Here is a 16,996-nt window from a genome sequence, read left to right as displayed (position 1 = left end):
AGTTCTAATAACAGATCAAGAGTAAATATAGCACCACAATTTACTGCAGCAAAGAGTCTAAATGTTTTTGTTAAGGAGAACTGTGTAACATTATCATTGTAGGCAGTGTAGTTTGGATTAATGTGGAAAAATGTCAGTTTTAGCCGTTTCAAAACAAATGTCTGCAAAAATTGGAGAGATGTAGGAGGTCTGAATACCTCCTGAAGCAAGTATAAAATAAATGCATGTTCCTTGATGGCTAATTAACTGTACTAAATGATATGCAGCAATATTAATAACTGCTAAAAATATAAAGATACACATCAGTGTGTAAAATAAAATTATGCAATTTAAATAGATCTTTGGCCAAGTTTAGCAACCATTATATTGACAATGAATTGGGCAAAAACGCGCGCACACACACACACACACACACACACACACACACACACAGGGATGGTATGAAATAATATAGTTTATTTATTTCCAGCAATTTACAAAGACCTGCAGGAAGAAAGCCTTCCTCCTGCCTCACAGAGGGAGGCTTTTACAAAAGGAACACACAGAGAACACAAAGACCTCAGACCCAGTAAGACTGTCCATGTGTTTAAAATAATTTTGACATTAAGAGTCAAAAGCTGATATTTAAAGTCAGCGATGGCAGTCTGGGGGTCAGCGTGGTTCCCTGTGAGTTCAGGGGTTCAACAATTCGAAGCACTGAGGTTAACAAGGCAGCAGGTGGGTGGGGGGTTTTAAAGGCTGGATATGTAAGATAGAGGGAAGGATACATCTGGATTCATAAGAAGACAAAGAACCAGAGAACTCTGTGTTTTCTTTAGGTGTGTTGGACTCTTTATTTCTAATCCCAGACTTCCCAGATGCCGTGTAAAGCAACTTGCTGGGGGGTCTACCAGCTTCCGAACTGAACAAGAACTGATCTCCACTGCAGCGTCATATAAAATCATTATTACATTACACATAATCAACATATTGTACAGTTGTTTTTTTGTTTTTCAAAATCAGAGCTAAATAAACAGACACTACTCTGTGGTGAACCTAGTTCCTGATTAGTTATTCTGAATAGAGCTTGGCTCTGATAGGTTAAGGCCATTCTATGTCTCATAAGTATGCTTTCCCTGCGCGAGATAGGGCGCGTGAGCGTGTGTGTGAGGTGTGTAAGGACAGATATTAGGCACTGTGCTAGTCATTAGCCTCACTGCAATTCTATCGCAGAGAGTGCAAAAAAGCTCTACTGGCCTTCAGCAAAGAATAGAACGAAGACATGGTGACCGTGATACTGAGCCAAAATTAAAAATAAACAACCTTATATATAGAATAAATATAGTATGTACAATTTGCTTTGTGTGTTTCTAAAAATAAATAAAGCATTACATGCCCCATTTTTGAAGTATTCACAACTTTCCATTGACGTCGAGGCAGAATGCTGGCACCTGGTCAGTAAGAGAGTGGAGGGTACAGACTGAGTGGAGGGGTGCAACTCTTACAAGTTAAATACTGTAGAAAAGCAGACAAAACCAATGATGTCACTCCAGCTGAGGATGTGAATCCAGAGGACACACACAGGAGATGTACAGTTAGGAGAATCCCTGCAGTGCCCTCTGGAGGCGGTTTTGCAGATTACAGTACAATGTTGCATTTGACCAGCTTGGAGACAGTGTTTACAGTGGTTGTTTGATCAAATTCATGACAAAAAACTATAATGATGAAGCGTTAAGAAGAAAGGAGGCAAAGAATTAAAGGAAAACAAAGAAAAAAAATCACAATTTTAACATAATTGACACTTTAAAAAACATCATGAGATCAAAGATTTTAAACAGATACAATAATCAAGTTTTGCACATTCACACCATGTTCCCTGCACATGCATTCTGCTGGCCCCCTTTGGAAACAGTTAAGTCAAGCATCACATGCAGGTTTCTCCTGGACTGACACCGGCACTCGATACAGTCTGTCAACATGGCTCACCACTTCCCGTTTCATTCTCCTCCTCACCTGCGAGCCCTTGAATACAGAGTTAGCTGATGGCAGATCAGTTGTGTGGATATGGGGCACATGCTAAAGTTATCTCATTATGTCAATGATGATTAAAATGTGGTTAAATAGTATTCAGTTACTCCTATGAAACACTTTCCTCCCTTATTATCAGACATCATTTCAAAAACAAAAGGGAAAATACACACTTTGGCATAACTGGGGAAAAGTAACAACTAATAATGAATTCTGCCTCGGTGCTCAATCACACCAAGCAGTAGAATGGTAACATTAGTCTGTACTCGAGAAAAAAAAGGTGGAAGAGTTTGGCATTTTGCAAACCAATGCAGTCAAATCAAAAGAAACAGAGCTACTATGTTACAAAGGAGTTAGTCAGTGCAAATATACTGTTTACAAGACCGGAGAAACCTGCAGTCAGCTGAGGCTGAAGAAGTCGCCGTTGATCTGAAAACACTACGTCCAGATCAACAGAATCAACGTTCTGGGATTTGTTAAAAAGCAGTTTCCTATTGGCAATGTGATTTCACACCCAAATCCTATATTTGTAGGAAAGCTACAAGCTATACTTTCATAAAACAGCTATCTGCTTTGTGACTCTGTCCTATATACTAATAACTAATAGTAATAAACATAATTCCTGACAGTAAGTAAACAGGTTCTTGGAAAGGGGTAAAAGTTCCCAGAGATGGGGTTAAGGTTAGTGTACATACATGCAGCCTTATGACCTCACATGTCATCCACGGTCTCTTTCCATCATTTCCTGTCACTTATTACTGACATAGGAAGCTTTTGAGAGTCTGAAAGAATCTGAACTTTCTTTCTTTTAAACTAAGCTAACAATTGCTAACTGACAGCTTAGATGGCTTAGTGAACTTTTAGCATCATGACAATAAGTTAATTAATTAACTTATTGTAGTGTTAAACTCTTTTTTTTTTGTCTTGAATTACTCTTTTTTTTTTTTCTCGGGGGGTATTAACCTAACTGTATGCATGTATTTCAATGGAAGGACAAAACCAGGTCTCCTGGTGAAATTTGCCCAAGAACAAGGAGCACAGGAAACTCCACAATGGCCGTATCAGTGTACAAAACCAGTTCTACTGTTACTATTCTATACTACAGAAATCTCCAAACCACATTTTTATTCAGTAATTTATAGTAGCAGAGGGTTATTGCTGGTTAGTGAGCTATGACTCTATCTGGGTCAAGGGTTAGAACTCAAATTTGCTGCACCTGATTATTGCAATTCTGCAGGAGATTTAACTGCTACATGTGGGACTTCATTGTGTAGTCTCACCGGGTTTTCAGGCAGACGAATTTAGAATTACAAAGAATTTGGAAAATTATGTTGACATTTGCATGAATCTGAATTGACTAAAATTCTTCCCCATATCCTCCTATGACCTGACGCAGTTCCTTGAGCTGTCTCTTAATTCACTACCCTAACGTGGCCTAATTGCTCTGTGGGAACCAAACATTTAGTACGGCCAAATATTCACACAAAATATCTGCCATCATTACCTTTCATCTGGTGCCAGACTGAACACGAGTCAGCATAACCTGGCGGCCTGGCTAAGACAACTTAACACACTTTCAGACTCTGTCCCAACTCTGCAGGCTTGTTCCAGTGCACTACAGCGTGTTGAGCCTCTTGTCACTTACTGAAAGCCTGGCTTGGGATACACAGCAACAACCGTTTTGTTTGTTCAGTAGAAAGTTGGCAGAAGCTTACATACAGGGGCACTGGTGCTGTTCTCACCTGGAACCGCTCAGGGTACAGTTCGACCTTTGCTGACTTCTTGGCACCACAAGTGGAGCTCAAGCTCAGAGGGAGTCGAGTTTTGATACACTCCTGACTGACAGTCACACAGCCATTACACACATATTTATTTTTTCTTAAGTGTATTTGCTTGTTTTTTCTGTGAATAAGGATGTTTTATGAGCACAGTTGGCCAACAATGGAAGCAGTGTAACCTGTGAGGACAGCACGGCTAAATAAACTAATTATGTGATTTCCAACACATCATGTTAAAACTAAGAGACGAGTCCATTGCTATAGTGACTGTCTGAAGTGCTGGACTCCCCTCAGGTCTGGTAGTCCTTATTTTAAATGCCAGAAATGGGCGTGAGCAGCTACGGAAAACAAAGCCTCACGTCTTCATTTTCATACCCTGACTCAAATGAAGCCATCCACCCATGGAAACAATGTTAAAAAGGGATTTAGCTAGTTGGTGGTCCAGTCTCCTATAGTGAAACCCCCTAAAAGAGCTCCCTACTAGGAGGACAGTCCTATAGGTTCTAGTAAATCAGATTTTCCATTAGATCTCATATAATTATCATTCTATATACGTGAAGTAGCACTTGGTGATTATGCATTCTAGGCTTGTTTGGATGTTTTTTCTTTTTGCTGTCTTTTTTCTGTCAAGGTTTCAAGTGTTAAATGTTTTTAAAAACAAGACGGCGAATGTTCCCATTGAAAATAATGAGGACTGGCCGTGCACATAGAACAAATATCCATTCATATATCAGCTATCAAATGCATCTTTTTGAACAATAACAATCATTGTCAATGGTATGATAACAAAAGTGGCAGGACTCATTAAGTAAAATAACGGTGGAGTAATGAATCCATCACTGGTGGGGTTTTGTTGCGTAGTTGAGGTGAAGACATTCCATTTTCTCTAAGGTGGATTTGTGGGCTGCTGCTGAGCAACAGTGTCCTGATATCCTGAAGATGAAATGCTACGTGCACTATATGCACCGTCAGTCAGAGCCTGACAGGAGTTTAGCCCTTTCGTTGTAGATGTCCAGTTTCAGTGTTCAGACAATGCGAGTGATGTTCGTCACTGCTCGAGCGTGCAAGGATACAGTAAGGATTTAAGTTGTTTTTATGTGTGTGTGTGTGTGTGTGTGTGTGTGTGTGTGTGTGTGTGTGTGTGTGTGTGTGTGTGTATCTGTGCATGCATTCAGTTGCCCACGTTAGTGTCTCTGTCCCCGATGAACCAGCGCAAGTGGAAGCACAGGGCTAGGAAGCCAGTCCCCAGCAGGTCACCCAGGGCGGTCAGGTACGGGATGGAAAAGTTGTCAGGGTCCATGCCCCGACCCCACATCCAGTGGACCATCCAGTCTGCCAGGTAGAGGAGGATCATGACCTGAAGAAAGCATAGCCAGATTTAGTGAACAATGATTTTTACATAATATTTGTATGTCATAACCAAGACGCAAGTATCAATATTTCGGAATTCCTCAACGACACCCTTACAATGTTGTAAAATGATGTACAAACATATCTGTACCTGCAGTAGTGCAGCAAACAGGTAGAAGGTAATGAAGATGGGTGTGAGGGTGGTGTGTCCCCCCCTCAGGGAGTTGATGGTGTAGAGGAAGACGAGGTGCCCTGGGGCAACCAGCAGGAAAAGTACACGGGCTGAACGGGAGTTCACAGCTGGAATGGAGAGAGACGAACATGAGTTACATACGAGGCGATAGCATGATGGAAAACGCTGGACAACACTGGAAAAGACTCTCCTGTGAAGCAGAACAGGACATGCCAACAAGGCTGTGTCATTAAGGTTATTTTTGTACTTGTTTTCTTTGAAATTCTTTAAAATAGTTTTGTTTTTCATAGTTGGTTTGTCTTTTAATGGTTCTTTGACACACTGTTGTGGTTGTTTTGTCTCTGTTGTTGTTTTCTGTCTCTGTTGTCAATTTGTGACTTCGTGGTTGTTTTCCCTTTGTTGAGGCTTTGCCGTTTTCTTTGTTTGTTAAATGTTTGTAGTTATTTTGTCTCGCTGTTCGTGCTTTCTCACTTTGTCTGTTGTTGCTTTGTGGGTTTTTTCGACCTTTCCTCTGTTTTGCCTCTTTGTTGTCATTATTTTGACTTTAAGTTGCTTAAAATTTTTTGGTGGTCATTTTATGTCTGTAGTATTTTTAAACTCATTGTTGTTTAATTGCAGTCATGATGCACCTCATTATAATTATTTAATGGATTTCCTGATATCAAATAGTAACATCAAACTGGGCCCTGCACGAGCTGGCTTGAAGGATAAACTATGAAGAAGTCCAACACAGTTAGGATTTCTTTGTATTTGCTGGCTTGATAAAACCTCGAGCCCAAGTTGTAGATGACGGGTATCACAACAGTGGTAATCAGCTGTCTCTGTTAAGCCGGGTTTTCTGCTTCAAGCTCCGTGTGTGTCCATATGAAAACATGCATTTTACAGGTTTTACTCTTGTTTTGCACAAATATCCCCATGAGTGCCACCTACATGAGTAAGATCTAGTAAAATCTATGAAGTCATTGCTGCAGATAAATGTTAAACTGATGATTAACAATTGTTTTATGGCTGACTGCACTGTCTGTGCTGCTGGTTATTTCTGAGCGGATAGACCTGTGAAACTTTAAACTGGACCCATTTAAAGATTAAAGATTACTTTAGTGTGTGAGCAGATGAAAGTGAAATAACGTTATTGATTGATTGATTCCTGGTGTGTGTTTTCTATTTTAGTAGCTGCAATCTCAGCGGTGTAAATAAGACTTAACCGCACATTAGAATAAAATCTAAAATCATTTTATATATTTTCTCTATAACCAAATGAATACATGCACATTCCTGTGACAATGCAACACACGGTTTGCACTTCATTCAGTGATTTTTACTAAGGTAGGGCTTAACAACTTCTACACTTCCCCAACAAAGAATCAGTATTGCTTTTAAAATACGCTGCAAATAAAAGAATCAGTAAAATCGCAGCACCTCCACCTGACTTTAAACTAAACTCTGCGTATAGCCTGCTCCCGCCCAGGTTACATTGTCAGCATAATGTAAAAAAGAGTGGCTCTTATCACACAGAAAACACTTTAAGCTCAATATAGCCAGTAGTCTCACTTGTAATACACCCTCCGTATGGAAAAAACTGTTTGTATGAGATAAAGAGTGGGCGGGGACAGTGGAACATTTATTCCACTGCTGCCTGATAACTTACTGGAACCAAAGAAGGAAGTGCAGGGTGTGGGACACTTCCTGGGGGCTGGGTTGGGATCCCCCATGGGTATACCGTTCATGTGTAGATAGGTGGAGATTCGACTTGCCTGAACTGCTACCAGGTTACCTCCCACACCTGGCACATGAAAACATGACAAATCAACCTCAGTACTAACAAAAACATTTCTCCAGTCGAGTATTGTGGAGCTGGCCTTTAGCCGTGCAAGAGCACGGCGCCATGCCAGCTCCATCGGTTAGTATTACCGCAGTGCACATATGCTTCCTCTGGCAGGCATTAGTCAGTGTGTCACTGTTACATGACACAGATGGGTGAGCACAGCAACAGCTCTAAATACACAATTTAATTGGTTCCAACAGATTTCTCTGCATTTGTTGTTTTACTAGTTGGCATATTGAGGGTTGTTATTTCCACCTCTTTTGTACACTTTTGTTCTCTGACTGCTCACCATTGATGACTGGAGTGAAGACAGCCATGCCAGCAAAGTTTGGGTTGGTGACAGTTTTGTCGAGGATCAGACCACCGACACTGAAAGACACACACAAGCAAAAAAGTGAACAAAAAGTGAACATACTGCTATTTACCATACAAAAACATGGGTAAGAGAGAGAACTACAATCAGACATTTAAAACACTTAAGGACCCATCTGTAATCTCGTATACATTATAATCCGTTATCCCGTGGAACACATTGGAGGAATCTTGAGGAAACCCTCGTTGTGATTTAGCACTGTATAAATAAAACTGACTGTAAATGTACTCAAAAACATATTTAAAGTTTTATTTATTAATTTAATATATTCTGATGGATTCAGCCCTGAGCCTGAAAAGAAAACCTAAGCACCCTAACTAGAGGCTTCCTCATGGCCAGCAGGGGGAGACTCCTGCGTGTGCAAAAAGATGCCTCATTGGGTTTTCTCCTGTTCTGAGGATCGGGGTCTAGGATGGTGTGGAGCCTAGGTTGTTGGTAGGCTCTGTGACATCATCAGTGAATACAGCAATAGTAACTGAGAAAAACAAAGGCAGCACTGTGAGTTAAAAATCCACATAAGCAAGCACATCCTACCTGCTGATGGCCATGGCGATGATGACTGGCTCCCAGCCGCAGTAAAGGACCTCTCTGGTGGATGGGATCTTCCTGGCTATCAGCACCCATAGTGGGCACATCGCCACAAAAACTGCACACACTAGAGGGTTGGCATAATCATTGTACTCTGAATGGGGGGAAAAAAAGATATTGATGCTTTAGCAGGAACATCTTTGTCATATTTTGACATAACAAATTTTTCATTTTTTCATTTTCTGAGAATTCTATAAAAAAACCACCTTGGACGTGACTGAAACGCAACATAAATCACACACTGGCAAATTTTGACTGTTTTCATTTGGATTGCCGTTAAATCATGGCCTTTCCTGCAGAAGGCAGTACTGCAGCTTGACTAACAAATGCAGGAGATTACAAAGCACCACAAACAGCACATTAAGTACACGGGCTGGTTACAACACCCAGACACCAGCCGTGTTTGTGAGTGTCTAAGCCAAAATATCCCAAATAAGCTCAACAAGCAGCAGTGAGTAAGACTATAAAGTCTGTAGATTCTCTGACAGACTAAAGAGCTACAGGATTACTCCACACTCTGCGTGTCAGTGTTTGTCACTGTCTGTGGTGTGCAAATGATGGAACAGCAGGGAGCTCGATGGAGCTGGGTGTGCTGCCGGTGAAGATGCTATCACAGCGCTAACAATACAGCCACACAGCTGTGGAGTTTCTTGCCCCGGAACACAGCGAGAGTAGGTGTGGGCGGCTTTCATCCTTATTTACCAAAAGCAGAGCAACATTTCATACATTCTACTCATGCCGCTCCCTTTTCTTTAATAACTTCAAAGGTAAAGAAGACTCTGGAAGCTGTTTGATGGATCTACCAACTATCAAAATAATGTTGAAATGATTCTGTCGGAATTTGGGAGTTACCTTCAGTTGCGAATCAGAGGCTCAGTTTAAGACATGCGAGAATTTGAGACGGCAAGTATCCACTATTCAAACCACCTAATTGAGCACATCCAGGTAAAATAATGGATCGCACACCTGTTTTCAAATGGAAAAAGCAAAAAGATCTGTGGGTATGCTCGTCATTTCCGTTACCTAGCTCTTTGTAGAGTCCTGTTGAGATGCCTGCCAGCAGGGACAGGGTGATCAGATCTCCTAGGCTAGCAGCGATTGGCGTGGCCACATTGTCAGGGTTGATGCCGACTTTTCTGGATGCAACAATCACGCCGATCATGATGAGACCTGTGAGATTTTAGATCAGAGGCATCACAACACAGAAGGCAACAATGCTCTTAACTGTCCAACAGTACTCACTTAAAAAAACAAAAAGAGTTATTTTGATGCTTGATTGCTCAATTGGGATTCTTTTATTTCCCTTAAAGGAACTGACTTTGGCAAATACAAAGCCTGGTTACAAACAGCATGTGGGAGTAAGAGCCAGCACAATGTTTCCGCATATCTAAAATGTTTAAGGTTCTTTCCTACAGCAACCACAGACAGCTCATGTTGGTTTATAGCAAAAACAAAACAGCAACAAAAAATGGTTTTGTCTGAAAAACAGTTTCGAAAACAGCTTCACTCAAACGTAGTTGTTGAGCTGATGAAAGCCAGTAAAAACATGACGACTGCACCTATAAAGCAATCTGATGTTGTCAGCGTGGTTCCAGGAATGTGTGATCAGTCCACCACTGTGGTTCAGACTGAAAGTTCTCAACAACAACTGACATCCGCTGTCCCCAGAGTAAGAAACCTACCGAAACCTATCACCCAACTTTTCAGCTGGTGCTACTTTAAAGTTTGTGGGTTTTACTGAAATGCTCTTATATTTGCTAGATGGAGATTTGTGGTGCACACAGAATGAACCCTGGTGACCTATGAGGTTGGACATATTAAAGGTTTTTGTTCAGATATAACAAATATGGATACGACTTCCATGTACCTGGGTATAGATACCTCAGGATGAACTGTCATGTTTGTCACTTAAATGTTGATCTCACCAAAATTTTCAAATGTTTTCCATTTCACACTTTGTGTTTAGTACTAATCTGCATATAGCATGCTAACACACTGAGCCATGATAGCATGTTGGGACTATTATAGCAGCTACATCCAAATATTACACATTTAATCCTACATACTACAAAGGCCAGCAAAACATTGACCAGTTCAATCTATTAGAATTATCCAGATAACTAATACTTTAGTTTTATTTTAGTTTAAGGCATTTCATTGATTAGAGATAAGAGATTCTTATTTCTTCTGTGGATGCTTATTTACACACAATTTATTTGCAAAGCATGTTTTCATTGCACTTTACTAATGCATGTACCATATTATACACCTTAGCCAAAGGCAATATTTTTTGTGAACTTTTGGCACATCATATTAAAGAAAATAACATAAAAAAGTACCATAAACTACTACTAAAGGGGCTAACACTAAAGACATCTTATCTAACTGATAGCAAAATGAGGTTAACTTATTTATCAACTCCTTTTTGTGTAGATAACTATGGTATATGGACTGATTCTCATATAGTGCTTTTCTACTCTCCCGGAGTACTCAAAGCGCTGTATACAACATGCCACATTCACACCAGCATTGTCTTCTAAGTTTCTTAGTGCTTCCTAACTACCATTCATACTCCGATGAACACATCGGAGAGCAATTTGGGGTTAGCATCTTGCCCAAAGATACTTGGCATGCAGACTGGAGGAGCCACAGATCGAACCGCCAACCTTCTGATCAGTAGATGACAAGCTGAGCTACTGTATAGCCACCCTATAGAGTGGTTCACACGTTTGCCTATCAAATAAAGAGCTGAGGTTCAAGAAGGAGGCACATGTGCCTTACGGTGGTGCCACGAAGGGCATCAGGTACTAAAGAAATCTGTCAAATCAAACTCGTGGAGCTACCTGCTGTGGTGACCACTTGTGAACAAAGAGGCCGCTAAATGTAGCTTCTTCTTCTTCTAGTTGTAACTATCAAGAGCTTAAACAGCACTTGAGTGAAAAAGACTTGCTAATGATGGCAAATTAGCACTGAGAGTTACATAAAATCCCGACGTGACTGATGAGTAGCACTGTGAACACCCCTCACTTCCCAACTGGTGACCATACCTAGCAGCAGAGAAGCGATGAAGGCGGTGGCCACACTAGAGGCACACAACAGCACTGCATGGCCCAGCTTGAAGTGTCCCTCTGGGATCCAGCCAAAGATCACAGCAGCTATGGAGGCCAGGAACCCCACTACTGTGGCTTGGACCTGGGTGAAAACACACATATACAGATTTACCATAAGATAGTTCTTGTTGCTATGACTCACAGCTAACATGTAAACTCCTGATGAATGATATTATTATGGCCCATATAAGCATATTTCAGTCAGTCCATATACAATTTTTGACCTCATCTTCTTGATACATACAGTAACATTACAGGCTGCTTCTCAAAGTCAAGGAGGGATTCTTATCATCATCACCATCATCAAATACTGTTGAAGGGCTGGTCCATTATCTACCATCTTTCTAATTCAACCAAGGACTGCGTGGGAAGGAAGGTGTGTATTATTACTATTCTTACAGAACAATAAGTACAGTTATCAAAAAAAGAAAGTTTTCACAGACTACACAGGACTATGTAGTCTGTGAAAATCTAAGATCACTCTTCCATAGGAATTAAGAGAATAACTAGCAGCCAAATACTGCCAACAGAATGGACTTGATTAACTGACCATCAGCAAATGTGAAATGTACCTCCATATAAACAGAATCTCTGGCTGTTTGCTGGTTTGGGGCATTCACATGTATGTTAACACAAAGTTATAACCTTCCCAGGAGTGGACGTTCCTGCAAATTCATCCCAAGGTCAGACCGTGCAGGGCTCGAAGAAACAGCAAGAAGCTCTAGAAGGCCTCAGTTTGCATGTTAAATGTTACAGCTCGTGACGGTACAATTGAAAAAAGACTAAATAAGTATGGCTTGTCTGGGAAAGTTGCCAGGACAAAGCATCTTCTCTCTAAAAAGAAAATGGCAGCGTGGCTTAGAGTTGCAAACCTGCATCCAAACAAACCACACAACGCAATGTGCTTTGGACAGAGCAGACAAAAGCGGACATGTTTAGCAACAATACACATTGCTATATCTGGGAAATCTATCTGTCCGTCCACCAGATAAAACTTGGTCAAAAACCGGGTCTTGCAACAGGAAAATCATCCCAAGCAAGCCAACATATCTTCAAGAGAACGGCTGAAAAGAACCCAGTCAGAGCTCAACCTGACTGGATGCTGTGGTGGGACCTTAAGAGAAACGTGACAAAGACTGTAAGGAAGAATGGTTCGTGACAGACTGTTAAATTTACACAGAAAACAGTTACCTGAAGTTTTTGCTGCTAAAGGTGGTATCTTCACAATGCTAGTATTATTGTTAGCGTAGCATGCCTCCCTCTTGTCTAAATATGGTCACTTCTGGCTCCAAAAAAAAAAAAAAAAAGATAGTGACTGCCATAAAGGTAAAGTGGAGGCTTGAGTGTGGAGTTCACAAATCAATGAGTAATGTCACGGCGGCTATGGTGCACACTCGCTATCTGTTTCAGTGTGAGTTCTCAGAATCATATGAAGCAGTTTCCAGTGTAACCGCCTTCAGAGAGCACCACTGTGACCCAGTGTGAGTGCAAGATAACCCTAGATAGAAAGTATTGACAGCATCGGCCAACACTGGCTTAGTGTTCCAGGAACAAGGACTCACCAGGTATTATATAACTATAAGCTCACATCACTGCAAACTACTAGGGTCGGGGTCTGTGTCAAGAGAGACCAAACAAAGACTTTAAGCAATAAAGAGATTTTCATGCCTTTGTTTGTGTACAATAAATAAAACACACTGCAAACTAATATAAAGAGCCGAGTACATGCAGCTTGGCTGCAGTGAGAGCAAGTAAATCAAGCACAAAATAGACCATACTCGACTGACATGTCTGTTCTGTCTCGATCCTTTTGAACGTGAGGTCAGCCCCTATCTCTTTTACAAATGTTACTGTGCTCTGTAGTGACTGGTCAGTGTGTTTACTGTGTGCAATAACTCGTGCAACAAGCTTTTCCAGACAGGCTGGTAACTGGCTTCCTGAAATGCGACATAAATGTGAAACACTGTACATTTGGGCTAACCCTCTCACGGCAGACGATGCAGATTGGCAACAAGTAAAAGCTAACAACCTGATTACCCCACATACATATTTTATGAGGTTTTTTTTACTCAGACGTACCACTGCAGGTATTCTTTTGTGCATTAGCAACAAAAACTTAATTTGAGCCTGAGAGGGTTAAAGGACAGACTGTATTATGGGGACCACAATTTACAAAACGATCATCTTGCTTTATACAGTAAGGCTTTAAATCAGTGATAGGGACCATAAACACATCAGAAAAGGGTTTACTGAGGTAGCAGAGCAAAGTACCTAGGAGCCTTTTTCCTCTGAACTCCCAAATAATTTGACTTTCAAACTTGACGGTGACAGTAATAAAATTTGGAATACTTGCTGAGAATGCAGATTTTGACTTGTTGATTAGGACGTTTTTGTTAATGGGAAAATTTTTTATTCACAAATGCAGATACTTTAAAGCTAAACCATGTATAAACAGATGGCTGAATGACTTTAAACTCTGGGCTAAATCGCTGAAACTTGTGAATAACAAGAAAGCTCATAAACTTGTTGTTTTATTTAACGAGTTTAATCTATGTTAAAAAAGAAACCTCCCTATTTTATAATCATGACTGCCCTTTTTTGTTCATGTTATTTTTTGCCTTTGGTTCAAATTCTTCAATGACTGTTCTTTCTTTTTGTGCTAACTCTTTTGGCTTTGTGTTTATTGGTTTTTGTTTGTTTGTTTTTTTCTTACTATAATGCTCAACCGAGGATATTACATATTCAGATTAATGATGGTGCCTTGTATGTTATACTGTTGTTTGTAAATAAAGTTCTTAAAAATAAATAAATAATAATAATAAAAAAATAAATAAAATTTTTTTTGACCTTCAAGCAGAGAAATCTACCCCCTGGTGGCCATCAGAAACACTGCAAGCTTAACCTGTTAACATCTACCAGTCACCTGTGACCTGTTCTCATCTAGATGCTTATATAGATTTTTTTTTCCTGCATGGCATTAGTCAGTGGTAATCCTACAACTTAGTTTAGGTGCATGCAAAAGGGTTGATTTTAAAAGTTACAGCTAGTTTTGGTGCTTGTTTAGCATGTAGCTAAAATGCAAGCTAATCCTAGTCCTACCGCGAAGTGGTTCAGCAGGGACCTGATGAATGTTAAGCTGTTAAGGCAGTGCACTGACCTAATTTTAAACCCATCTTTTATATTCTGTTTCAAAATATTTTGATTTCAGTTTGAGATTTTTTAAAACTTTGCTGCTGCTTTGAGTATTACGACATGATTCCACTAGTACTATAATGCATTTCAGTGGTCTCGTTATGAGACTGGTCTGTTTAATGGATGTAAACATGGTTGAAGATGCTCCGTGACAGCAGTCTTCATTGTGTTTCCTGTACCTGGATGAGGGCCAAGTTCCCCATGATCATCTTCCACATGTCCTTGGCTGTGTCCATGTGCCCAATATTAGCCTGAAAAACACATAAGAACGAAAACGTTATCATGACCATGTGTAAGTAGCTGTGTGTGTTTGTGGGTGCGTGGGGGGATACAGAGTGTTCACAGTCTGTTGCCTCTTGGTCCCATCAGAACAATAGGGCGTCAGTTCTCTGGACAAAGACACTCTGATCTGATCCCCCACCCTGCGGCCGACTCCACTTATCTCATCTCTGCTCTTTCACATACACACCCTTAAAAACACACACACACGCACACACTGATGGTCTTGTGTATCAAGTGGCTACAGTGGGCTACTGTGAACCCAGATCAATGATCCTAATGCCCATCCACAGTGAGAGGACACAAACAGACAATCTCCTCTTCCTCTTTGTCCTCGCTCGTTTGCATATGCAGAAGGAAGGGAGACAGCTGGATACATGAAAATCGCCCGTGAGGATATCACTTCATCCTTGGTTCTTCATTGAAAAGTGTATGAACTGCATGATCCCACTGCATGACTCAAGACAGCTTCCAGAGCTTTAAATATTTTGTGTTACCTAATCTGTGAATTTAGTGTAATGCCACGTGAGATACGGCTTTCACCTTTAATTTTGTCTCTAACGTTTATCCTCTGCTAGAGTGTTTGTTAATCACTCGTTAAAGTGATTTTCCCTGAACTTGTACTAACGTTTCTACATGAATATAGTTAAATGATTGGTGAAGATCCACAGCCGAACCCATAGAGATGCTTTCACCAGTAGGCGTGTGTGTGGTTGGTATTGTGGTGGTTTGATTCAGACAACATAGCTTCACAAAGCGCCTGTGTATGCTCTTCTAACTGACTGATTAACTTTTAGGGTTGTTAGTAGGGGTGGGGGAAAAAAATCGATACTGTGTAGTATCGTGATATTTTGTTTGCTAATAATGTATCGATACAGGGACAGCAGAAATCGATATTTTGTTACAAAAGTTTTTGTGGACTGGAACTCTGACTTCAGAGCATGTTGATCCTTTTTCTGAGCAAGAATCCTGACATTCCTTCACTGTCCAAACTGCATAGTTTTCATAAATTGCATAGTTCAGAATAACTATAATTGTACCAGATGGTTGCATTCAGTTAAGTTGGACTAGACTGTAATACAAACCGTTCAGTTTGTCAACAATAAAACTGAAATGAGAGAAAGACTGAGTGCGAGACTTTGATATTAGATAAAATGAATATTGATAAAGTTTACCTTTATGTACAGAATTTGAATATAGCAAAATATTTTAAAAAATTGCAATAATATCGTATCGTGGGATGTATGGTGATTCCCACCTCTAGTTGTTAGAGTTGTCAGGTATTTCCTTTATAAGTGCAATCTGTTCTACTTTCTTTGTGTCCCGAGTGCGAACTTGTGAGAACAAATCAGAGCTCGGAGATTTAAATAGATGCTAGCTGTAATAAATCTAAAAAAAGAACATTTTCGAAGAGCTACTCAAAATTTTTTTTAACAGAAAATAGCATTGTCCAGTGGCTGGTGGTGTTATTCTGGTGTTGCAGACAACAAAGCACTGTTTTATCAAAAGCATTTGCGCGATTGGTGTCTGTCTTTGGCTAATGATCCACAAAACACCTCACAACTTTTGGTTGAGATCAGGCAACTAAAAGTTCCAAACACCGGAACAACTCTCGTGTTTGTGGCTGCTAGATTATTTGACCTAACAAAACACAGACTGGAATTCACCCGCTCTGCCTATCAAAGGCAAACCCACATACCAAAGTATTTAAATGAAAAAACAAAACAAAACAGCATTGAGAAACAGCAGGATGGTCTCTATGCCTCAGTGCGTACGTGTGAAGCATTACTCATCCTCTTACATTTCACGTAGTCTAGCAGCATCCAGTTAATCTGGCACTAAAACAACTAGTCTTACATGATATATAGTTATATTCAATATAACTCGTGCATCTGCCAGATACAAAGCATTAGAGTCACGCCACGCCCATCAGTAAGTATGTGCGTGCACGCCTGCTGCTACGACAGCCGTGCTGTCACTCAGAGTGGGAAGATTGCCACGAATGCTGATAAGAAGGTTTAAGGGAAACGGATAATACTGAGCCAAACAGCTGTGCAACTCCACATATGACTTTCTTTAAAACCTTGGAGCGTAATATAAGAGCCTCAGTTTCAAAGAATATATCTTGATGCAATAAAAAGGCTTTTGAATTTCCTAACCACATTTCCCTTTAGAACAACATGTAAACTGACAGAGTACACAGGCGACACACAGAAATTCTCAGAAACATAGCCTGGCGTTATGTGATGATGTGTGATAATGATGCCAAATCCTTAGCTCTGTGTGTCTGTGTGTGTGTGT

General features: G+C 40.4%; 1 protein-coding gene across 2 annotated transcripts in view; it reads right to left on the bottom strand.

Moving 5' to 3' along the window:
• Positions 1-436: 436 nt before the first annotated feature.
• Positions 437-16,996, bottom strand: part of slc41a1 (solute carrier family 41 member 1) — a 29,204-nt gene continuing 12,644 nt past the window's right edge. For both annotated transcript variants that reach the window (XM_085272959.1, XM_085272960.1), the window contains exons 4-11: positions 14,596-14,667; positions 11,162-11,306; positions 9,138-9,284; positions 8,061-8,208; positions 7,443-7,522; positions 6,977-7,111; positions 5,287-5,435; positions 437-5,142 (exon numbers count right to left, since the gene is read on the bottom strand). In XM_085272959.1, the coding sequence (XP_085129085.1) occupies positions 4,957-5,142; positions 5,287-5,435; positions 6,977-7,111; positions 7,443-7,522; positions 8,061-8,208; positions 9,138-9,284; positions 11,162-11,306; positions 14,596-14,667 (1,062 nt within the window). In that variant the 3' untranslated portion in view covers positions 437-4,956. The remainder of the gene's footprint in view (positions 5,143-5,286; positions 5,436-6,976; positions 7,112-7,442; positions 7,523-8,060; positions 8,209-9,137; positions 9,285-11,161; positions 11,307-14,595; positions 14,668-16,996) is intronic.

This window comes from Mchenga conophoros, linkage group LG5, assembly GCF_057382185.1.
Source record: "Mchenga conophoros isolate Kocher_MC1m ecotype Shallow Benthic linkage group LG5, M_conophoros_male_GT1.1, whole genome shotgun sequence".
NCBI lineage: Eukaryota > Metazoa > Chordata > Actinopteri > Cichliformes > Cichlidae > Mchenga > Mchenga conophoros.
This window is presented reverse-complemented; position numbering and strand designations above follow the sequence as displayed.